Source organism: Ranitomeya variabilis, chromosome 3 (assembly GCF_051348905.1).
Source record: "Ranitomeya variabilis isolate aRanVar5 chromosome 3, aRanVar5.hap1, whole genome shotgun sequence".
Lineage (NCBI taxonomy): Eukaryota > Metazoa > Chordata > Amphibia > Anura > Dendrobatidae > Ranitomeya > Ranitomeya variabilis.
Genome location: NC_135234.1, coordinates 465,819,770 through 465,845,634, shown reverse-complemented (window position 1 = coordinate 465,845,634; position 25,865 = coordinate 465,819,770). Strand labels below are relative to the sequence as shown.

General features: G+C 41.9%; 1 protein-coding gene across 1 annotated transcript in view; it reads left to right on the top strand.

Annotated features, from left to right (window-relative positions):
* The window catches only part of SLC67A2 (solute carrier family 67 member 2), a 51,457-nt gene that overhangs the window by 7,917 nt on the left and 17,675 nt on the right, over window positions 1-25,865 (top strand). Inside the window, exons 2-3 of the mRNA XM_077296657.1 lie at window positions 19,316-19,403; window positions 21,496-21,539. Coding sequence (XP_077152772.1) covers window positions 19,316-19,403; window positions 21,496-21,539 — 132 coding nt within the window. The remainder of the gene's footprint in view (window positions 1-19,315; window positions 19,404-21,495; window positions 21,540-25,865) is intronic.

Below are 25,865 nucleotides of genomic sequence, written 5' to 3'. Positions count from 1 at the left end.
CGCCGGACGGAAAACACATACAGAGGAACGTTTTTTCTGTCCGGCAAAAAAACGCACAGCGAAAAACGTATGAAACTGAGATGTGAAATGATGAATCCGGCCTCCGAATCCGTTTTTTCATGTATGTTTCTATTCCAATCATGCACATTTTCCGTTTATTTATTTCCAAAAACTGCATCAAAACCACGCAAAAACTGTACCAAAAACAGCATCAAAACCACCAAAAAATTCATCAAAACTGCACCAAAAACTGCATCAAATCCTAGTGCAGTTTTGGTGCGGTTTTGATGCAGTTTTTGGTGCGGTTTTGATGCCGTTTTGATGCGTTTTTCATGCAGTTTTTGGTGTGGTTTTTGCGCGGTTTTGGTGCAGTGTTGATGCAATTTTGGTGTGTTTTTGATGCAGTTTTTGGTTCGGTTTTGATTCAGTTTTTGGTGCAGTTCTGATGCTTTTTTTAATGCAGTTTTTTGCGCGGTTTTGATGCATTTTTTAATTCGCTTTTTGCACGGTTTTTATGTATTTTGGTGCGTTTTTGAAAGCTAAATAAAGATGTATTATTGAACAAAAAAAAAAGATTTGTGATCTCATTATTGTTCAACCTTCTCTTTTACATTTGTCCAACCCACACTCCATTACACACACAGATAGACAGATAGATGATAGATGAAATGGATAGACAGAGCTACATATAGATAGATCTATAGATGCATCTATCTATTCCTATATCTATCTATAGATATATCTGGATAGATATATCTATTGATAGATGTATGGATAGAGTAGGGTGTGTGTCCACTGTCCAGATTACATCCGAATGAGCTGCAGATTGGATGCTGCGTACTTGTAGTCCCATCGGATGATGCCTGCACACACACCCCAAAAGACCCCCGCACGCACCCGAACAGCCAGGCACCCACTCGAACGGTCCCGCACACACCTGAGCAGCCCCGCACACACACGAACAGTCCTGCACACACCCGAACAGTCCCGCACACACCCGAGCAGCCCGCAGACCCAGCACACACATACACGCACGCACACAGTCACCGCCCACTTTCCGCCCACACACTTCCCTCCTCCTGAACTGCAGCGTTTCTCGGACCCACATCCGCATCTAAACTGCAGATCTTTTTTACATCTGCGGTTTTGCTGCGGATGTGCCCGACTCAATGAAAGTCTATGGGTGCAGAAACGCTGCAGTTCCGCATAAAAGAAGTGACATGCTGGGATGCTTTTCCACAGCATGTGCACAACAAGTCTGCGGCTCCCATAGACTTACATTGGTTGAGCACTACACTGCGGATTTGATGCAATTCAGTGCAGCAAAAAACGCTGCGGATCTGCAATTAAATCCGCAACGTGTGCACACAGCCTTAGCACTTAGTGAACCTAGCAAAAAAGCCAAGCAAAAAACAAGTGTGGGATTTGCACTTTTTTTGCAATTTTATCGCACTTTGACTTTTTTTCACATTTTCTGTTACACGACATGGTAAAACCAATGGTGTCGTTCAAAAGTAGAACTTGTCCCGCAAAAGATAAGCCCTCACATGGCCGTATTGACGGAAAAATTATGGCTCTGGAAAGAAAGGGAGCGATAAACGAAAAAAGCTCCAGGGGTGAAGGGGTTTAGAAACATGGATATGGACATAGCTATAGAAATAGACATAGATATATAGATATATCTGTATGTATTCATCTACAGTTAGGTCCATATATATTTGGACAGAGACAACATTTTTCTAATTTTGGTTATAGACATTACCACAATTTAATTTTAAACAAAACAATTCAGATGCAGTTGAAGTTCAGACTTTTAGCTTTCATTTGAGGGTATCCATATTAAAATTGGATGAAGAGTTTAGGAGTTTCAGCTCCTTAACCTGTGCCACCCTGTTTTTTAAAGGGACCAAAAGTAATTGGACAATTGACTCCAAGGCTATTTCATGGACAGGTGTGGGCAATCCCTTCATTATGTCATTCTCAACTAAGCAGATAAAAGGCCCGGAGTTGATTTGAGGTGTGGTGCTTGCATTTGGAAGGTTTTCCTATGAAGTAAACATGCGGTCAAAAGTGCTCTCCATGAAGGTGAAACAAGCCATTCTTAAGCTGTGAAAACAGAGAAAAAACCCATCCGAGAAATTGCTACAATATTAGGAGTGGCAAAATGTACAGTTTGGTACATCCTGAGAAGGAAAGAAAGCACTGGTGATCTCATCAATGCAAAAAGACCTGGGCATCCACGGAAGACAACAGTGGTGGATGATCGCAGAATAATCTCCATGGTGAAGAGAAACCCCTTCACAACAGCCAACCAAGTGACCAACACTCTCCCGGAGGTCGGCGTATCAATATCCAAATCTATCATAAAGAGAAGACTGCATGAAAGTAAATACAGAGGGTTCACTGCACGGTGCAAGCCACTCATAAGTGTCAAGAATAAAAAGGCTAGACTGGACTTTGCTAAAAAACATCTAAAAAAGCCAGCACAGTTCAGGAAGAACATTCTTTGGACAGATGAAACCAAGATCAATCTCTACCAGAATGATGGAAAGAGAAAAGTATGGCGAAGGCGTGGTACAGCTCATGATCCAAAGCATACCACATCATCTGTAAAACCCGGCGGAGGCAGTGTGATGGCTTGGGCATGCATGGCTGCCAGTGGCACTGGGTCACTAGTGTTTATTGATGATGTGACACAGGACAGAAGCAGCCAAATGAATTCTGAGGTATTCAGAGCCATATTGTGTGCTCAGAGCCAGCCAAATGCAGCCAAACTGATTGGTCGTCGTTTCATACTACAGATGGACAATGACCCAAAACATAAAGCCAAAGAAACCCAGGAGTTAATTAAAGCAAAGAAGTGGAATATTCTTGAATGGCCAAGTCAGTCACCTGATCTCAACCCAATTGAGCATGCATTTCACTTGTTAAAGACTAAACTTCAGACAGAAAGGCCCACAAACAAACAGCAACTGAAAACCACCGCAGTGAAGGCCTGGCAGAGCATCAAAAAGGAGGAAACACAGCGTCTGGTGATGTCCATGAGTTCAAGACTTCAGGCAGTCATTGCCAACAAAGGGTTTTCAACCAAGTACTAGAAATGAACATTTTATTTAAAATTATTGAATCTGTCCAATTACTTTTGGTCCCTTTAAAAACAGGGTGGCACATGTTAAAGAGCTGAAACTCCTAAACCCTTCATCCAATTTTAATGTGGATACCCTCAAATGAAAGCTGAAAGTCTGAACTTCAACTGCATCTGAATTGTTTTGTTTAAAATTCATTGTGGTAATGTCTATAACCAAAATGAGAAAAATGTTGTCTCTGTCCAAATATATATGGACCTAACTGTATCTATCTATCTATCTATCTATCTATCTATCTATCTATCTATCTATCTATCTATCTATCTATCTATCTATCTATCTATGTGTAATGGAGTGTGGGTTGGACAAATGTAAAAGAGGAGGTTGGACAGAAATGACATCACAAATCTTTTTGAAGCTAGAGGAGGGAGGGGTTGGGGTGTGTTTTGGAGTGGGTGTGGTAGGTTCGTGCTTAGTAGCAGTGCAATGCATCATGGAACTTGTAGTATTAGAGCACAATAACTCAGGAGAAAGGAAGTTGTCGATTAACCCCATGAGAGCTGGATCCAGCACTGAAGATGTGCTGCTACAGCATGATAAAAGGTAATATTGCTAAAATAAAAACAGTGGATGTTTTCAGTGGCACATAATAGCAAGATTTATGAAAAAAAAAAGTTATAGTAGTGGACAACTTCTTTAACTATCTACACAGACCTCATTACTGTAATTAAGCACAAATGTGGCACTAAGGTGTTGCTGCCCTTTCAATCAAAGATTTTAAAATATATATATTTGTCTTTAAGTCACTGTTTTTATGAAAATAGTTACAAGAAAGTTATATATTATATTTTACCCATTTTCTCATTTCGGTTACTTATATAAACAAGTACTGTGGAGAACTGGGGTCTTCTGGAATGCAGACTTCCACCAGTAAGGAAGTGAAATGTAATAATAATAATAATAATCTTTATTTATATAGCGCCAACATATTCCACAGCGCTTTACAGCTAAACAGTTTCAAACACAACAGTCATAAGTAATAGCGTAAGCAATACAATAATTAAAGCGAAATAAGACGACCCTGCTCGTGAGAGCTTACAATCTACAATGAGGTGGGGGAGATACAAAGTACAGGTGTGTATTTACAATGATGTACTTATGTAGTTCTACCTTGGCAATCTGGCACCAATTCCTATGGAAACCAATTTTGGTTTATGTTGAAAGGCAAGACATGTTTTTATGGGGTTAATAAATTACTTTTCATTGTATGGTTTCTTACATTCATATAACACACCATTCATCAAAACTGGCGTAGCACACACTCGCGTTATGCCAGGCTTGTTAGAGTAGAAGGTGCTAAATTCATTAAGAGGAGATCGCAACTTAGTGAATTTGGCATCATTTTCGGAGTGGCTTGAACCGGGCCAGAAATGTTATTCCAGTTAGTAACTGGAATAGCATTTCTGGCATGCAAAACACCGGAACATTTGAAGACTTTGATGGGCTAGCGTGCTCACGCACCCATCCCGCCCTGAATCCTTTCCATCCTCACCTATATTGGCACAGCAGATTCAAACTCATGTATAAATCCCAAAAGTCGCTAAGTGTTTTGTGCAACTCTCAGTTGCGCTAAAATGTTGCAACTTGTTAAAGCTTTTATGACAGTTTTCTGGCGTGAAAGCTTTGTTTATATACAGTATTGGGTCCCTGATGGACCTGATGTATAACAGGGGAATATTCAGTATGTGCCTTTATACAATATGAACCCTTGCAGAGCCCCCTATATACAATGAGCCTTCACATAGCCCCCTATATAGAGTATGTGCCCCAACATAGCCTCTCTATATACAGTGTGAGCCTTCACATAGCCCCTATATGCAATGAGCCTTCACACAGCCTCCTATATACAGTAAGGGGTCCCTGATTGACCTGATGTATAGACAGGGGAATATGCAATATATGCCTTTATACAATATGAACCCTCGCAGAGTCCCCTATATACAATGAGCCTTCACATAGCCCCCTATATACAGTATGTGCCCCCACATAGCCTCTCTATATACAGTGTGAGCCTTCACATAGCCCCTATATGCGATGAGCCTTCACACAGCCTCCTATGTACAGGAAGAGCCCCCACATAGCCTCACTATATACAGTATGAGCCCCAACATAGCCTCACTATATAGTGTGAGCCACCATATAACTTCACTATATACAGTATAAACCCTTTCATAGACTCACGATATACAGTAAGAGCCCCCACATAGCCTCACTATATAGTGTGAGCCACCATATAACTTCACTATATACAGTATAAACCCTTTCATAGACTCACTATATACAGTAAGAGCCCCCACATAGCCTCCTATACAGTATGAGCACCATACAGCCTCTTATATACAGTATATGCCCCCACATAGCCTCTCTATGTATAGTGTGAGCCCCACATAACCCCTCTATATAATGTGAGCTCCACATAGCCTCTTCATAGACAATGAGTCCTCAATTAGACCCTATATACAGTATGATCCCCTACATAGTTCCTGCTTTCACACTAGCGTCGGTACGGGCCCGTCGCAGTGCATCGGGCCGACGTACTGACGCATGCTGTGAAATAAATGCCTGACGTGGGCAGCGGAAGCAGTCTTACGATGCTTCCGCTGCCCCATTGCAAGGTTCGGGGAGGAGGTGGCGGAGTTTCGGCCGTGCATGCGCGGTCGAAAATGGCAGACTCGACGCACAAAAAAAATTACATGTAACGTTTTTTTGTGCCGACGGTCCGCCAAAACACGACGCAACCGTCGCACGACGGTTGCGACGTGTGGCAATACTTTGCAATGCGTTGGTAATGTAAGTCTATGGGGAAAAAACGCATCCTGCAGACAACTTTGCAGGATGCGTTTTTTCTCCTGAACGACGCATTGTGACGTATTGCAAACAACGCTAGTGTGAAAGTACCCTAATGGAATGTCAGCCCCTGACTAGTGTCATAAAGGAATGCAACAATCATGTATATCCTTGAAGTTATATTAGGGGTTAGTAATAATTTTAATATTATTTATTAAAATCTACATTTTCTTATATTCTACTTGAGCTTTATTGATACAAATGAGACATGTTCACTGGGACTTATAATGCAAATATTTGCCAAAATACACTGCTCAGAGGACAAATCTTTAATACAAAAGGGCACAACTTATGTCAACATGGGCTAAAGAGAGCATTCTCTATACAGGTTTATCAAGTTTGGCGTTTGCGTTGAATTATCTCCAGTTTGACTGGAATGGTTAACAGTAAGGCTAACTTCCCATGATGAGCTTTTGGTGCGTTTCTGACATTACAGAATTTCTGCACCATTTCTGCACCTATTATTTAAATTAGGTTACTTGCTTTTTCTCATTGCGTTGTATGCGCTTTTTTTTACCATTCGTTTTTATTGTGTTTTTAATGCTGCAGTTTTTGTCTCTTTTTGGTGTGTCATGTTTTAAAGGGAGCCTGTCAGCAGGATTGTGCACAGTAACCTACAGTTCAGGTCAGCGCCATTATACCGATTACAATGAAACTTTGGTTGATGAAATCCATCTTGTTGTTGTTTAATCCTTATTTTCAGTTTTGAGTTAATGCTTGTGCTTCAGGGCGGCCTGTTGGGAGGGTCTTTATTTGGCGCTCTGGCCTCATATTAATTCTGGTGGGCTTATATGACAGGTCAATGAACCATCAGTGACTTGTCTCCTATTTTTAATTCTGCGCTTGCGCAGTTAATAGTATGAGCTTTAGAAAAAAATTAACTCTAGCAAAATGGAGCCGGTGTCGAATGCGCAGTAGCATCTATCTTTTGCCGATAGATGCTACTGCGCATGAACCACCGCCATTTTGCTGGAATTATTTTTTTGAAAGAGTGCCAAATAAAGATCCCCCACAGGCTGCCCTGGAGCACGAGCATTAACTCAAAACTGCAAACACAGATTAAATAAGAACCACAAGATGGATTTAATCAACCAAGGTATCATTTAAATCAGAATAACGGTGCCAACCTGACACTGTCTGTAGGTTACTTAGCTAAATCCTGATAACAAGTTCGCTATTAATAATGCAGCTTTTTGATATTTCCTGTTTTTTTTGCTTAGACAAAACTTTAACATATTTAGGTGGGAATTACATGTTTTTGATGATTTTGTGCTGAGGAAACGCACTAAAAACGCATCGGCTTTTTTTTGCTGCGGAATTTCCGCATTGAATGTAAGTCTATGGGGAAAATCCACACAGAAAACTCGGCGTATCTGTAAGAAAAATTGACATACTGCAAATTTGAAAAACGCACTGCGGTTGAGTTTACGCAGCATTAAAAAGAAGCACAGTGGCCATGAGATCTCTATAAATCCCATCCACTTTGATAGAACTCTAAGGGTACCGTCTCACAGTGGCACTTTTGTCGCTACGACGGTACGATCCGTGACGTTCCAGCGATATCCATACGATATCGCTGTGTCTGACACGCAGCAGCGATCAGGGACCCTGCTGAGAATCGTATGTTGTAGCAGATCGTTTGGAACTTTATTTCGTCGCTGGATCTCCCACTGTCATCGCTGGATCGGTGTGTGACACCGATCCAGCGATGCGTTCGCTTGTAACCAGGGTAAACATCGGGTTACTAAGCGCAGGGCCGCGCTTAGTAACCCGATGTTTACCCTGGTTACCATCGTAAATGTAAAAAAAAAAAAACCGTACATACTCACATTCCGGTGTCCGTCAGGTCCCTAGCCGTCTGCTTCCCGCACTGACTGACTGCCGGCCGGAAAGTAAAAGCAGAGCACAGCTGTGACGTCACTGTGTGCTCTGCTTTCACTTTACGGCCGGCAGTCAGTCAGTGCGGGAAGCAGACGGCGAGGGACCTGACGGACACCGGAATGTGAGTATGTACAGTTTGTTTTTTTTACATTTACAATGGTAACCAGGGTAAACATCGGGTTACTAAGCGCGGCCCTGCGCTTAGTAACCCGATGTTTACCCTGGTTACCCGGGGACTTCGGCATCGTTGGTCGCTGGAGAGCTGACTGTGTGACAGCTCCCCAGCGACCACACAATGTCTTACCAACGATCACGGCCAGGTCGTATCACTGGTCGTGATCGTTGGTAAATCGTTTTGTGTAACGGTACCCTAAGACGTTGTGTTTTTGATGCAGCTCATTGTGGGAACGTTGCCTAAGGCTCCGATTCATCAAGACTAGCTTTCCTCTCAACGGTCTTGATTAGTGATGAGCGAATATACTCGTTACTGGAGATTTCTTGAGCACGCTCGGGGGTCCTCCGAGTATTTTTTAGTGCTCGGAGATTTAGTTTTCCTTGCCGCAGCTGAATGATTTACATCTGTTAGCCAGCATAAGTACATATGGGGGTTGCCTGGTTGCTAGGGAATGTCGAGTAACGAGTATATTCGCTAGTCTTAATGAAAGGGCGTGTTGGCTTCAGGATCTCCTGATTAAGAGGCGCTACAGGGCTGTTGAGTCGGAGTCCATTTTGGTGGAGTCGCAGTCGGTGTCATGGAAATTGAGTCGTCGGAGGATTGGCTTAGGCTGCTTTCACACTAGCGTCGGCCCGACGTGCCGACGCGCGTTGTGAAAGAAATGCCTGACGTGGGCAGCGGAAGCAGTCTTACGACGCTTCCGCTGCCCCATTGTAAGGTCCGGGGGGGAAGGGGGCGGAGTTTCGGCCGCGCATGTGTGGTCGAAAATGGCAGATTTGACGCACAAAAAAAAGTTACATGTAACGTTGTTTTGTGCTGACGGTCTGCCAAAATACGACGCAGCCGTCGCACGATGGTTGCGACATGTGGCGGTACGTCGTAATGCGTCGCTAATGTAAATCTATGGGGAAAAAACGCATCCTGCAGACAACTTTGCAGGATGCGTTTTTTCTCCTAACCGACGCATTGCAACGTATTGCAAACTACGCTAGTGTGAAAGTAGCCTTACCGACTCCACAGCCCTGGAGGCGCACACCTCTTAATGGTTCTGGAGCGTCTGACGAGTGGCGTGCGCCTCCATGTGCCACGTCAGGAATCTTACCCAATACCTGACTGGAGAGAAATTTCCAGAGTAAGGAATGCCACTGCTCATTATGCATTAGACAACCTGCGGTGTCCTGCCCCCACGGCACCTCTGTTCCATCCTAGATCTGCCCATATTGGTGCAACTGGGAAAAACGGGCGTGAAAATGTCAAAGTCGCAAAAAAATCTTGTGTAATTACGAGCGGTGCACAAATTTTGCAACTTTTCAAAACGATTTAAGCCAGAATTTTGTAGAAATTGCTTTGATAAATCGGGTCCTTTGTGTCCACTCAGAAGTGAATTGCAATCAGTGACTGATTACTGTGATGAGAGGAGAGAAAGGAAAAAGAGCAATGTGGAGCACTGAAAAGGTCACAGCTCACACTTTTTTTTTTTTCGGGAGTATACTTTTTATTTTTAACCTAATGGCCGATCAAAAAACAGATATATTGATCTCATGGCAATGTATGACGAGCAGAAAACATTGCTGGAACCTGATGCAGATTCATCATTAGATTTTTTACAATTCACAAAGCAGAAAACCTTAGGCCGTGTTTACACCTTGAAAAACGTAGCATTTACACTTCAGCTGCTTATTACCTGCACCGTGATACGTGATAACAATCGTCTCTGATTACTGAATTTTTTCTATGTTTTCCCACTATATTTGATTTGTTTTTAGTGTAAAAATGCACAGCATGGTGTATGGTTTTTTTTTTCAGTACAGAAAAGCTTTGATTTTGTAGTAGAAACACAACTGCATTTTTTTTTCATGCACTTTTTTCAGGCTCCGCAAAGAAGCCTATGGAGGAGAGAATGCAGCAGAAAATGCACATTCACATCACTTCCACTTTGCTTGAACAGCTCAATGCAGCAGAATTTCTTCAGTGGAAAAACTGCAGCACTGTGTGAACATGGCCTCAGGGGAAAAAAAAAAGTACGGTAATCACAAATTAAGCTCGGACTTCACTGGCACTTATATGTGCTTTTCAGTTTCATTAACCATGCGGGAATAGCCAGGTATAATTATGCTGAAAAGACTGTCATATGAAATAGACCCTATATAGTAATAGCATGTATTTGAACACACGCATATGATCAGTGGGGAAGTATAAGGTGCATAGAGGAATATGTGTTATATATAATAACAGTCAACCATGGATGGCATGTGTATGTAGAGGCTGCAGGAGACAACCATTAAACAGTAAATATGGTCCATTAGACCTAATAATGATTACTTGACATCCCACTAATGAAGTAATGACCTAATACAAAGAATTTCACCCACATAATACACAATCCTGATTAAAGTAACTCCTGTTTTTTAAGTAAAGAGAAACTTAATAATAGGAACAAGTGACCAACCTGCTGCAAATGTGGGAGAGACAGGCCCCGACGCGCGTTTCGCTATTTGCTTCTTCTTGTTTACATAGCAACACCCCTGGCCACCCACTATACATTAGGCTAGGGTCACAAGCTATTTTATTTCTGTCATCCAAGAGAATCAGATCGATTATGCAAATCACACTCTGATCAAACTCTGATCAGAAAATCACCGACAATACGGCCATGTGCATGAGCCCTGAGACTGGGGCATCAGTGTGCAGGAAGAGTATAAATCCTTTGATAAATGGATGTAAATTTTGGAACCTGGAGATGAGGATCTATCTGGCTTGTCCTTAAAATATTGTATTGTTAATGTTGATGTTGTGATTTGTGACTATAGTTATACTTCTAGTTAACTACCGTATTTTGTTTTTCTGTTTAGGATAATAAAACAATAAAATAAGGCACATTTATTTTAAAAGGTTACGGTATATATTTTCTTCCCTTTTTATAACATTGGTGACAACATTTAGAAAGTGAACTGCAGCTACATTTAGTCGTCAGCTGCTCGAGCTGACTCCCTGACCATTTGCCCCAGAAATACCAGCCGTGGAATCCCAGAACACCACCAGCTCCACTTTTAACAAGGCATAGAAATAGGTTTGAAGCTTGCTGTGAGTGCATTGTGTTCTGGAGAGAGCACATGATTCTCATGTTACATTGTCATACAAAATATATGAATCCAATGTAAATGAGTGCAGAACATGTATCATATCATATTCATTTTTTTAGCTACCCAGGAGGGAAAGGAGATTTAGGCCGTTTGTAAGCCAAAACCAGGAGCGGAACAATCAGAAGAAAGGTATAATAGAAACAAGTCACCACTTCTGATTTTGGCTTACAAATAAGGACTCGCTCAGACTGGCGTATAGCCTGCGTATAACTCAGACGAGTGCTCTCCGATGTTTCATCAGATAGCATTCACTCCAATGTTACACTATGGAGTAGTGCTGATGAGCGTTTATTTTCTCATGTCCAGTCGGTGGAGAAAAATTGCTGCATGCTGCGATTGGCAGCGTATATTGGACGGCACGCATCAAGGTAAAACAGGCAGTGAAATGTTTTTATCTCCCAGAAAGAATCAGCTGTGATCCCCTGCTGTAATGTCTTTATACTTTTTTGCATCCTCCTCTGCCCAGGAGCTGTGGTATGATGAGAGCATTTTCCTGTATGGTCAGACACAGCCATTACACAGTACTCAGAAAGGGCCCATGTATGAGGGTATGTTTTCACGGTCAGGAAATGCTGCGTTTTTGACACTGCGTAGAACCGCAGCGTCAAACACGCAACGTTCAGATGTTACAACATAGAGGAGGGGATTTCCTGAAATCTCGTCTCCACTATGCGTTAAAAGACGCAGGCGCCAGGCCCGTGTAAACGGACATGCGGTGCATCTTTCCAGAACACAGCATGTCTGTTTACAATGCGGCGACGCTCCGTCACCGCACAATAAATTTACCATAGACTATCATTAGATGCGGTAAAACCGCATCTAATGATTAGTCACATACGTAGAACTGCGTAAACGCAGCTTACTACGGGTGTCTACTGATTTACATATGGTCTGACCAGTCCAACCGCCGGAAGTCCGCATCTACTGCAGTTTTCGCGATAACTTAGCTTACCGCAAGAACTGTCGTGCACTTGACCGGGGGTAATCTCCAGTCACCCTAGGCTGGTTCTCACGGTCAGCTGACCGCGAGAGCTATAGTGTAGGTGATCGCCAGAGATCTTCGGTGGTCACCTACAAGCTCTGCTACAGTTAAGTCCATATATATTTGGACAGAGACAACATTTTTCTAATTTCGGTTATAGACATTACCACAATGAATTTTAAACAAAACAATTCAGATGCAGTTGAAGTTCAGACTTTCAGCTTTCATTTGAGGGTATCCACATTTAAATTGGATGAAGGGTTTAGGAGTTTCAGCTCCTTAACATGTGCCACCCTGTTTTTAAAGGGACCAAAAGTAATTGGACAATTGACTCCAAGGCTATTTCATGGACAGCTGAAAGTCTGAACTTCAACTGCATCTGAATTGTTTTGTTTAAAATTCATTGTGGTAATGTTTATAACCAAAATTAGAAAAATGTTGTCTCTGTCCAAATATATATGGACTTAACTATATGTCTGGATGTCAGGCATCCAGATGTAGCAGAGCTGGACTCGTCGTGGGACACTCGGACTGCGTCGGATCACGTATATTGTTGGTTTATTATTATTTTTTTCTTTCAGAAGATCGATGGCTTCGCTTGGATTACCAGTACAATAAAGATGTCAAAACTGTGTGGTGTTTTATTTAATTAAAATACTTTATTCTGCATGTGTGTGTTTTATTAACTCTTTACCAACTATAGGATTAGTAATGGTAGGTATCTTATTGACGCCTCTCCATTACTAAGCCGGCTTAATGTCACCTTACAAAGGTGACATTAACCCCTTATTACCCCATATGCCACCACTACAGGGCAGTGGGAAGAGAGAAGCTAAGTGTCGGAATTGGCGCATCTTACAGATGCGCCATTTCTGGGGCGGCTGGGAGCTGGCATTTGTAGCCGGGGGGGGGGGGGGGGCAATATCCATGGTCCCTATGACCCTATGAATATCAGCCCGCAGCTGTCTGCATAGCCTTTCTGGCTATAAATTATAGGGGGACCCCACGTCATTTTTTGGGGGTGTTCCCCTATTTTAATATACAACTGTGGGCTGATATTTATAGCCTGGGAAGCTCCATGGATATTAACCCCTTCCCAGGCTACAAACATCTGTTCCCCGGTCGCTGGCTTTCCCTCTCTGGCGCAGAAAATTGTGCCGGAGCCCACGCAATTTTTTTTTTAATTTATTTATTTTTAATTAAACAGATATTGCATTTAAGGCCGAGGTCACACTTGCGAGAAACTCACACGAGTATCGCATCTCAATACCCGGCACTGCCGCCGGTATTCGGACCGGAGTGTTCAGCTACATAGAAATACACGTAGTCGCATGCTTCGGTCGGCAGTGCCGGATATTGAGGTGCGAGTCTCATGCGAGTTTCTTGCAAGTGTGACCCCGGCATAATGCAGATTTTGTGTGTGTGTCTTTATTTAAGGCCGGGATCACACATGCGAGAAACTCGAACGAGTCTCGCATCTTAAAACTTGGCACTGCCGCCGGCACTCGGGAGCGGAGTGTGCGGCTGCATAGAAATACATGCAGCTACACGCTCTGCTCCCGAGTGCCGGCGGCAGTGCCGGGTATTAAGATGCGAGACTCGTCCGAGTTTCTCGCATGTGTAATCCCGGCTTAATTCTTTATGTACCATTTTATTACGTTTATTACTAAACATCGGGCTTGGTATTTTCTATCATATCTACGGTATGTATCGTATCTGTCTATCGCATCTACCTATCTATTATCTGTCTATTATCTATCCCATATCTATCTATCTATCTCTGTCCTATCTATCTCTCCTATCTATCGTATCTATCTCTCTATCTATTATCTATCGATACATCTATCTAGCTTTCTATAGATATATCTATCGATAGATATATCATTAGATAGATAATAGATACGATAGATAGATAGATAGATGTGATAGATACTATAGATAGATAATAGATAGATGATAGATAGTGATGAGCGAATATACTCGTTACTCGAGATTTCCCGAGCACGCTCGGGTGTTCTCCGAGTATATTTTAGTGCTCGGAGATTTAGTTTTCATCGCCGCAGCTGAATGATTTACATCTCTTAGCCAGGCTAAGTACATGTGGGGATTCCCTAGCAACCAGGCAACCCCCACATGTACTTATGCTGGCTAACAGATGTAAATCATTCAGCTGCGGCGATGAAAAGTAAATTTCCGAGCACTAAAATATACTCGGAGAACACCCGAGCGTGCTCGGGAAATCTCGAGTAACGAGTATATTCGCTGATCACTAATGATAGATAGATACGATAGATAGATAATAGATAGATACAGTAGATAGATACAGCTATAGATAGATAGCTATAATAATAATTTTATATAGCGCCAACATATTCCGCAGCACTTTACAAATTATAGAGGGGATTTGTACAGACAATAGACTTTACAGCATAACAAAAATCAGTTCAAAACAGATACCAGGAGGAATGAGGGCCCTGCTCGCAAGCTTACAAACTATGAGGAAATAGGGAAGACACGAGAGGTGGATGGTAACAATTGCTTTCGTTGTTCGGAACAGCCATAGTGTAAGGCTCGGGTGTTCATGTAAAGCTGCATGAACCAGTTAACAGCCTAAAAATGTAACAGTACAGATATAGAGGGCAAATATATGCATAAAGTGTATGAGATCACGATGCAAGGAACCTGATTATGGTTTAAGTTTTTTGAATGGGCCACACAGGGATGGTTAGGTTAATGCATTGAGGCGGTAGGCCAGTCTGAGCAAATGCGTTTTGAGGGCACGCTTAAAACTGGGGATTGGGGATTAATCGTATTAACCTGGGTAGTGCATTCCAAAGAATTGGCGAAGCACGTGAAAAGTCTTGGAGATGGGAGTGGGAGGTTCTGATTATTGAGGATGCTAACCTCAGGTCATTAGCAGAATGGCGAGCACGGGTAGGGTGGTAGACTGAGACCAGGGAGGAGTTGTAGGGTGGTGCTGAGCCATGGAGTGTTTTGAGGGTGAGGGTAATAAGTTTGTACTGGATTCTGGAGTGAATGGGTAACCAGTGTAATGACTGGCACAGGGTAGAGGCATCAGTGTAACGGTTGGCTATCTCTATCTATCTATCTATCTATCTATCTATCTATCTATCTATCTAATCTATCCATCTACAGATGTATCTATCTATCCATCTACAGATGTATCTATCTATCTATCGATGTATCTATCTTTGTGTAAACATTATTCTTCAATGGAGTATGTAAAAGAAGAGATTGGACAAGGAAATTACATCATAATTCTTTTGTATATCTTTATTTAGCTTATAAAAACACACACAAATCCGCATGAAAAACGCGGATGTAAGCAGCATCCAACCCGCAGTGTTTACTGACCGTGGGAACATATCCCAATATATCTGCAAACAGGAAATCACTTTTTTTTCCTTCCCAGAAGCCAACTTTCAATTAGCTTTATTTAAAATGACAAAAAAAACACATGCAATGAAAAAACGCATCAAAAACGCATGCAGAAAAAACACGGCTGCATAGAAATACATGCAGCTACACGCTCCGCTCCCGAGTGCTGGCGGCAGTGCCGGGTATTAAGATGCGAGACTCGTCCGAGTTTCTCGCATGTTTGATCCCGGTCTAACTCTTTATCTACCATTTTATTATGTTTATTATTAAACATCGGGCTTGGTATTATCTATCGTATCTATGTAACATATCTATCTATCAGATCTATTATCTATCCCATACCTATCTATCTCTCTCCTATCTATCGTATCTATATATCTATCATCTATCGATCTATCTATCTAGCTATATATAGATATAGAAATCCAAAAATTTTTTGCAACTATATATAGATATATCTATCTATCAATAAATATATTGATAGATAGATATATTGATAGATAGATGCTAGATATGGCATAGATAGATAATAGATACGATAGATGTGATAGATAGATATGGGATAGATAGATAAATAGATAGATAATAGAAATGATAGATATATGCGATAGATAGATACGATAGATAGATAGATACGTTCTGATACGATAGATATGAGATAGATAATAGATAGATAATAGATAGATACGATAGAGAGATAGGTACGATAGATATAGCTATAGATAGATAATAGATAGATACATAGATATGATAGATATAGCTATAGATAGAACTATCTATTATCTATCTATCTATTATCTATCTCCATTATCTATCCATTATCTATCTATAGATGTATTTACCTATCCCATATCTATCTATTGTATCTATCGATCTATCTATCGTATCTATCGTATCTATCTATCTATCTATCTATCTATCTATCTATCGTATCTATCTATCTCTTATCTATCGTATCTATCTATCTCTTATCTATCGTATCTATCTATCCATCTATAGATGTTTCTATCTTTGTGTAAACATTATTCTTCAATATGGAGTATGTAAAAGAAGAGGTTGGACAAGGTAATTACATCACAATTCTTTTTTTTGTATATCTTTAGCTTACAAAAACAAACACAAATCCGCATGAAAAAGTGCTTGAAAAACGCAGTTGTAAGCAGCGTCCAACTCGCAGCGTTTACTGACTATGAGAACATAACCCAATATATCTGCTAACAGAAAATCACTTTTTTTTTCCTTCCCAGAGGCCAACTTTCAATTAGCTTTATTTAAAGTGACAAAAAAAACCACGCATGCAATGAAAAACTCATCAAAAGTGCATGCGGAAAAAACGCATCAAAAACGCATGTAAAAAAATCATCAAAAACGGAGGTGACCTGCCAGTGACCTCAGGTGCAGATTTGGTGCAGATTTTACCTGCGCCAAATCCTGAGCAAATCCTGACCATGGAAACATACCCTGAGATTATCTCAGCACAGGTACATTTTTTTTTAACACATCCTGACATCCACATATTAATGATAGAGAAACTTGTTATGTTTCTCATCAGTGAAAAAAAAACTGATGGAACTTTGATCAATATCACTTATGAAACTCAGTCCTCTTTTCTTGTACTTCTGAATGGGGCCCAACACATCGCCATCTTGCGATCAAAGAGGGAAGTTGTTGTTTGTCCTTTGGGTGCAGCAGTACTTGTGAGCCAGGTGTTCTAATAAAAGCTGTTAATAATGTGGTTATAATGTTAGAAAATTAAAGTTAGATGCCTATAAAAATGTGATGCCTAACGAAAAGCATCTGTGTCAGTGTGAAGCTTTTTCTTTCAAAGGCATACATCATACGGTCTAGTATTTGCTTATAGGGAAGCAGGAAAATGACATTGCTTAAATCAGGTTTTTCTGTTATACATAATGTAAAAACAAATTGGCAATGTTTTCTTTTATATCTCGATCTTTATAAAACAAAACCCTTTCCCTGGCACCCAGCAGTTTTATGTTAGTTTTTTTTCTGTTGGTGAATATAGAAGCTATTAAACCCTTTTTGTTCCATGACATAACATGAAACAAATCTGTCATGAGTTGTGTGACCGCCATTTGTTTCCTTTTATTAGTGGTCCACTTAGACCCCGACTGTGTCTAAAAATGCTGCCTGTCATTGCTGTCCTGATACAGAGGTATTGTAGGGTATTAAATGAGCGGTCAGGCTCATAGATGTCCTAGTGTCCCAGTGGGACTAAAAGGATAAAAAGTTTAATAAAAAGTCAAATAAAAAACACTAAAAAAAAATCACATTTTTCTCTTCGCTCATTGTGTTGAGAAAAAACATACCAAAAACAATTGAAAAAAAACCCATTACACTAATTATAAAAATATCACATTATTTTACACCTTTCCAACACTACCAGTATCCTTTTATTCAAGAGAAACATCTTTTTTTATTTTTGTCCACATAGACGTGTGAGGGCTTTTTTTCAGGAAGAGATGTACTTTTGAATGACACCCATTGTGGTCATCAGTACCTGGCGGTATGTCCACAATGTCTATCGTCATCAGTACTTGGCAGTATGTCCACAATGTCTGTCGTCATCAGTACCTGGCAGTATGTCCACAATGTCTGTCGTCATCAGTACTTGGCTGTATGTCCACAATGTCTGTCGTCATCAGTGTTTGGCAGTATGTCCACAATGTCTGTCGTCATCAGTACTTGGCAGTATGTCCACAATGTCTATCGTCATCAGTACTTGGCAGTATGTCCACAATGTCTGTCGTCATCAGTACTTGGCGGTATGTCCACAATGTCTGTCGTCATCAGTACTTGGCAGTATGTCCACAATGTCTGTCGTCATCAGTACTTGGCAGTATGTTCACAATGTCTATCGTCATCAGTACTTGGCAGTATGTCCACAATGTCTGTCGTCATCAGTACTTGGCAGTATGTCCTCAATGTCTGTCGTCATCAGTACTTGGCAGTATGTCCACAATGTCTATCGTCATCAGTACTTGGCAGTATGTCCACAATGTCTGTCGTCATCAGTACTTGGCAGTATGTCCACAATGTCTATCGTCATCAGTACTTGGCAGTATGTCCACAATGTCTGTCGTCATCAGTATTTGGCAGTATGTCCTCAATGTCTGTCGTCATCAGTACTTGGCAGTATGTCCACAATGTCTCTCGTCATCAGTACTTGGCAGTATGTCCACAATGTCTATCGTCATCAGTACTTGGCAGTATGTCCACAATGTCTGTCGTCATCAGTATTTGGCAGTATGTCCACAATGTCTGTCGTCATCAGTATTTGGCAGTATGTCCACAATGTCTATCGTCATCAGTATTTGGCAGTATGTCCACAATGTCTATCGTCATCAGTATTTGGCAGTATGTCCTCAATGTCTGTCGTCATCAGTACTTGGCGGTTTGTCCACAATGTCTGTCGTCATCAGTGCTTGGCGGTATGTCCACAATGTCTGTCGTCATCAGTACTTGGCAGTATGTCCACAATGTCTATCGTCATCAGTACTTGGCAGTATGTCCACAATGTCTATCGTCATCAGTACTTGGCGGTATATGAATGAATGCTGCAGAATTTGTCATGTTTTCATGGCCTTTGGGGGAATAACCAAAACGGCATTGTTCATAACTTTTCATAATACCACTCCTTTGAGCACAACACATTAGATTACAACATTTCATATCTAGTGTTTATAAACTGTGTATGATATACAGAATTTGTCTCTTTTTCTAGGACCTTTTTGGTGTAAGCATGATTGTGCCATTGCTGAACCATCATATGAAATCACTTGGGGCAAGTCCCACTACAGCAGGAATAATAGGTAAGAACCGTAATTACCATACATTACAAATTGTAAGGCCACGTTCACACGTTCTGCATTTGGTCAGTATTTTACCTCAGTATTTGTAAGCCAAAATCAGGAGTGGAACAATCAGAGGGAAAGTATAATGGAAACACGTCACCACTTCTGTATTTATCACCTACTGGTTTTGGCTCACAGATACTCATGTACAATACTGACCAAATACTGAGCATGTGAACATGGCCTAATAATGCAGTGTTGTTAAAGAAAAATATGTAAACTTTTCTTTTAACCACTTCTTGTGTCTGTCGATTTTCATTTCTTGTGCTTTCATTTTTTTTCCCTCACGTTCTTTTATGGGTTTTTTTCGACACCGCTATATAAGGCCGGTTTCACACGTCAGTGGCTCCGGTACGTGAGGTGACAGTTTCCTCACGTACCGGAGACACTGACACACGTAGACCCATAAAAATCAATGCATCTGTTCAGATGTCATTGATTTTTTGCGGACCGTGTCTCCGTGTGCCAAACACGGAGACATGTCAGTGTTCGTGGGAGCGCACGTATTACACGGACCCATTAAAGTCAATGGGTCCGTGTAAAACACGCACCTCACACGGACGGTCTCCGTGTGGCGTGCCGGAGACAGCGCTACAGTAAGCGCTGTCCCCCCCACTGGTGCTGAATCCGCGATTCATATGTTCCCTGCAGCAGCGTTTGCTGCAGAGAAAATATGAATAATAGTGTTTAAAATAAAGATCTACCTGTCCCCTGCCCTCCCACCCCCTGTGCGCCCCCCCACCCCCTGTGCGCCCCCCCCCCCCCGCTGTTCAGAAAATACTCACCCGCTCCCACGTTGGCTGTCACTCCTTCCTCTCTGCCCCGCGCCTTCTACTGTATGCGGTCACGTGGGGCCGCTCATTTACAATCATGAATAGTCGGCTCCGCCCCTATGGGAGGTGGAGCCGCTTATTCATGACTGTAAATGATCGGCCCCACGTGACCGCATACAGTAGAAGATGGGGCCAGACCAGGAAGCCGCGACAGCCAACGAGGGAGCGGGTGAGTATTTTCTGAACAGCGGGGGGGCGCACAGGGGGTGGGGGGGCGCACGGGGTGGGAGGGCGGGGGACACATAGATCTTTATTTTAAACACTATTATTCATATTTTCTCTGCAGCAAACGCTGCTGCAGGGAACATATGAATCGCGGCTTCAGCACGATGCAGGGTACCACTCGTGTGGGTACCACACGCTCCGTGTGGTACCCACTCGCCATACGGGCGGCACACATGTGCCTACGTGAGTATGGCCTACGTGAGTTCACAGGCACACGGACACGGATAACTCCGGTACCGATTTATTCCGGTACCGGAATTATCTGGACGTGTGGGACAGCCCTAAGGGATTGTTTTCTGTGGGACAATTTGTAGTTTTGCATAACTTGTTTTGCCATACAATGTACTAGAAAACACAGAAAATGTCAAGTGCAGTGAAATGATGAAAAAAATGCCATTCCTCTTCCAATGTTTTTTCGGTTCTGTTTTTACAGTGTTCATTTTATGGTTAACATGACCTGTTAAAATGATTTTCCTGCTCAACATGATTACGGCTATACCAAATTCGTATAGTTTTTTGTAATTTAAAAATGTATTATGAAAATCTTTTGTGTCTTCATATTCTGAAGCGACCTATAACGTTGTATTTTTCAGTCCATGGACCTGTGTACTTGTACTGTGTGTGGCGAACTGAAGATTTTGTTCGCACCATTCTTGGTTACATATAACAGTTTGGTCACTTTGTATTACACTTTTTAGGGGACAACCAAAAACAGCAATACTCACATTTTCAATTCTGTATCTTTTTACAGCGATTACCATACAGGTTAACTAATTGTCATCTAGGGCCCCAGCTGCTAGGCAGCAAATGCCATGAAACTTTGCCACAGCTACTGTTGAAATCTGTTAAATAGGTAGAAACGGTAGCTTCATGTCAGTTACTATGAATATCAACATGTATTTTGATTTCTAATTAGACAGTTGAGAAGTTAATTTTGACAATTAACTCTTAGCTTTTGGAACTAACAGTAATATCAATATTCTTTTTTTTAGGTTCCTGTTATGGCATCCTCCAGCTCTTTTCTAGCTCGATGGTGGTAAGAATCACACAGCAAGCTACTATTACCAACACCTTGATTGACCCTTCAAAACATGTCATGAGAGAACATCACCCACCCCAATTTGCTCCGTTTGCTGATTCAGTCAATGCCAGCTTGTATCTGTCAAAGTGAAAATCTCCCTGAAAGCAGATACTTGTATTGTGTACCCCTTTGTGTAAAGGGGCCAAAGCTATCACGCTGCACTGAACCAACTTGCTTTAACGCATTGTTATGAAAGTGAAACTATCCTCATAAAATAACCTACTCTTTAATTCAGGTTTTTGTGTTGCATGAACTGTGGATATAAAAAGTCTACACACCCGTGTTGAAATGCCAGGTTTTGTCATAAACTTTTTCCCACCTTTTATGTCACCCATAATCTGTACAATACAATTGAAAAACAAACTGAAATCTTTTCAGATGGATAAAGAAAAGTAAAAAATAAAATAATGTGGCTGCATAAATATGCTATTACTATTGATGAAGTAACCTTTGAATTTATGACTGCATTCGGTAATTTTGGGTAGGAGTCTAAGGGTACCGTCACACAGTGAAATTTCCATCGCTACGACGGTACGATTCGTGACGTTCTAGCGATATCGTTACGATATCGCAGTGTCTGACACGCAGCAGCGATCAGGGACCCTGCTGAGAATCGTACGTCGTAGCAGATCGTTTGGAACTTTCTTTCGTCGCTTGATCACCCGCTGACATCGCTGGATCGTTGTGTGTGACAGCGATCCAGCGATGTGTTCGCTTGTAACCAGGGTAAACATCGGGTAACTAAGCGCAGGGCCGCGCTTAGTAACCCGATGTTTACCCTGGTTACAAGCGTAAACGTAAAAAAAACCAAACAGTACATACTTACATTCCGGTGTCTGTCCTCCGGTGTCTCAGCTTCTCTGCACTGTGTGAGCGCCTGCCGGCCGGAAAGCGAGCACAGCGGTGACGCGGTGACGTCACCGCTCTGCTTTCCGGCTATGGCGCTTACACAGTGGAGAGAAGCAGAACGCCGGGGACAGACACCAGAATGTGAGTACGTACTGTTTGGTTTTTTTACGTTAACGCTGGTAACCAGGGTAAACATCGGGTTACTAAGCGCGGCCCTGCGCTTAGTAACCCGATGTTTACCCTGGTTACCCGGGGACTTCGGCATCGCTCCAGCGCCGTGATTGCAAAGTGTGACCGCAGTCTACGACGCTGGAGCGATAATCATACGACGCTGCGACGTCACGAATCGTGCCGTCGCAGCGATGGAAATTTCACTGTGTGACGGTACCCTAACAGAATTGCACATCTAGAATTGGCAGTCTTTGCCCACTCTTCCTTGCAGTAGCGCACCAAATCTGTCAGATTGTGAGACCAGCTCCTGTGTACAGTGCCCTCTTCAGGTCAACAAACATATTTTCAATTGGATTCAGATCTGGGCTCTGGCTGGGCTATTTCAAACCTGTGGTTGGAGGTATGCCTTGGGTCATTATTATGCTAAAATGTGAAATCCCTCTTCATCCTCAGCCTTTTAGCAGAGGCCCGAAGGTTTGGATGCAAAATTGACTGATCTTTGTAACTGTTCATAATTCTCTCCACCTTAACTAAAGTCCCAGTTCCAGCTGCCGAAAACAACCCCAGATCTTCCACCGTACCTCACCGTGGGTGTGGTGTTCTTTTGGTGATAAGCAGTGTTAACATTGCACCAAACATACCTTTTGGAATTTTCATCCAAAATATAGCCAGGCTTGGATGTTTTTGTAAGAAAAATGCTTCCGCCTTGCCGCTCTACATCACAGGCTAGACATATGAAGAATATGGGAGATTGTTGCCACATGCAGTAAGTAACCATATATTGTCAGAAATTCCTGCAGCTCTTTTAATGTCCCTAGGTCTCTTGCCAGCAGTTTAGAACCAACTTATTTTTGTTTTCTTTCATCAATTTTTGAGAAGTGTCCAGTTCTGTATAATGTCACTGTGGTAACAAATTTAAGTCACTTGATGCCTGTCTCCACAGTGTTCCACTGTATATCTAAACCTTTGGAAATGTTATTGTACTTTTCTCGTGACTGATAACTTTCAACAACGAGATCTCTTTGCTATATTGTAAGCTGTTTACTGGTCATGGCTTTTACTGGAAAAAATACAACTAAGAAAATGTGAAGAAAATTTTACCAGAACAGTTACATTTTGTATAGGGTTAATCAGAATTAAAAATAAAAGTAGAACTATTTAAATTTTTGCACGGGCCACTGTGGCTTTTTTTTAGACTTAAATTTCCTATTGTTTCAGGAAATATCACATGTACAATAGCCCCAATAGTAGGATCTCTCCCCAATCTTTTGTATTGAGCTATATAATGAGCCTGTGCAAAGGCCATTGTGAAGGGTGGTGGAGCAGGGTCAGGTGTGAAATCTCCCCTGGTGATTGGTAGATCTTGTGATATCAGCTGTGTACAAAGATGGTACCTGCCATTGTAATACTGCTTCTGATAATATGGAACCTGATGAAACTTCCTGATGGAACAGTAAGGGTATGTGCACACGTCAGGATTTCTTGCAGAAATTTCATGAAGAAAACCGGAAATTTTCTGCAAGAAATCCGCATTTTTATTTTTTGCGCTTTTTTCCCGTTTTTTTCCCGTTTTTTTTTTTTTTAAGCATTTTGCAAGCGTAATTAGCTTGCAGAATGCTAAAGTTTTCCAAGCGATCTGTAGCATCTCTTGGAAAACTGATTGACAGGTTGGTCACACTTTTCAAACATAGTGTTTGACAAGTGTGACCAACTTTTTACTATAGATGCAGCCTATGCAGCATCAATAGTAAAAGATAGAATGTTTAAAAATAATTAAAAAAAAATAAAAAAATGGTTATACCCACCTGCAGACAGCCGATCTCCACAGCGGCTTCCGTTTCTATAGATGGTGTGTGTGTGTGCAGGACCTTCAATGACGTCGCGGTTACGTGACCGCGACGTCATCGCAGGTCCTTCACACACACCATCTATAGGAACGGAAGCGGCAGCATGCACCGATGAGAGGCGGGAAGACTCCGGGGGCCATCGAAGGTAAGTATATGACTATTTTTTATTTTAATTCTTTTTTTTTTTACCAATTATATGGTGCCCAGTCCGTGGAGGAGAGTCTCCTCTCCTCCACCCTGGGTACCAACCGCAAATGATCTGCTTACTTCCCGCATGGTGGGCATAGCCACATGCGTGAAGTAAGCAGATCAATGCATTCCTAGGTGTGCGGAATCCCCGCAATTCCGCAAATTTAATGAACATGTTGCTTTTTTTTCCGCAATGCGATTTTTTTTGCGGAAAAAAATGCAACATTTGCACAAGAAATGCGGAAGACACTGAAAATAATGGGAGGCATATGTAAGCGTTTTTTTTGCGTTTTTATCACGTTTTTATAGCGAAAAAACGCGAAAAATACTGAACGTGTGCACATGGCCTAAGGCTATGTGCACACGTCAGGATTTCTGGCAGAAATTTTCCTGACAAAAACTGGACATTTCTGCCAGAAATCCGCATGCGTTTTTACCGCGTTTTTGACGCGTTTTTTGTGCGTTTTTTCCAAATGTATAGAATCGGGGGAAAAACGCGGAAAATCCGCAAAATTAATGAACATGCTGCTTTTTTTACCGCGATGCGTTTTTTTTGCGGAAGAAAACGTACCATGTGCACAAAACATGCAGAATGCATTCTAAATGATAGAATGCATAATGTATGCATTTTTAATGAGTTTTTATAGCGTTTTTATTGTGAAAAAACTGTGAAAAAACCTGAACGTGTGCACATAGCCTGAGTGTAAGGGTACCGTCACACATAGAAATTTCCATCGCTACGACGTTACGATTCGTGACGTTCTAGCGATATCGTTACGATATCGCAGTGTCTGACACGCAGCAGCGATCAGGGATCCTGCTGAGAATCGTACGTCGTAGCAGATCGTATGGAACTTTCTTTCGTCGCTTGATCACCCGCTGACATCGCTGGATCGTTGTGTGTGACAGCGATCCAGCGATGTCTTCGCTTGTAACCAGGGTAAACATCGGGTAACTAAGCGCAGGGCCGCGCTTAGTAACCCGATGTTTACCCTGGTTACAAGCGTAAACGTAAAAAAACAAACCGTACATGCTCACCCGTCGGTGTCCTTCAGGTCCCTTGCCGTCTGCTTCCTGCTCTGAGTGCCGGCCGGAAAGTGAGAGCAGATCACAGCGGTGCTGCGCTCTGCTCTCACTGTATGGCTGCACTCAGAGCAGGAAGCAGACGGCAAGGGACCTGAAGGACACCGACGGGTGAGTATGTACTGTTTGTTTTTTTACGTTT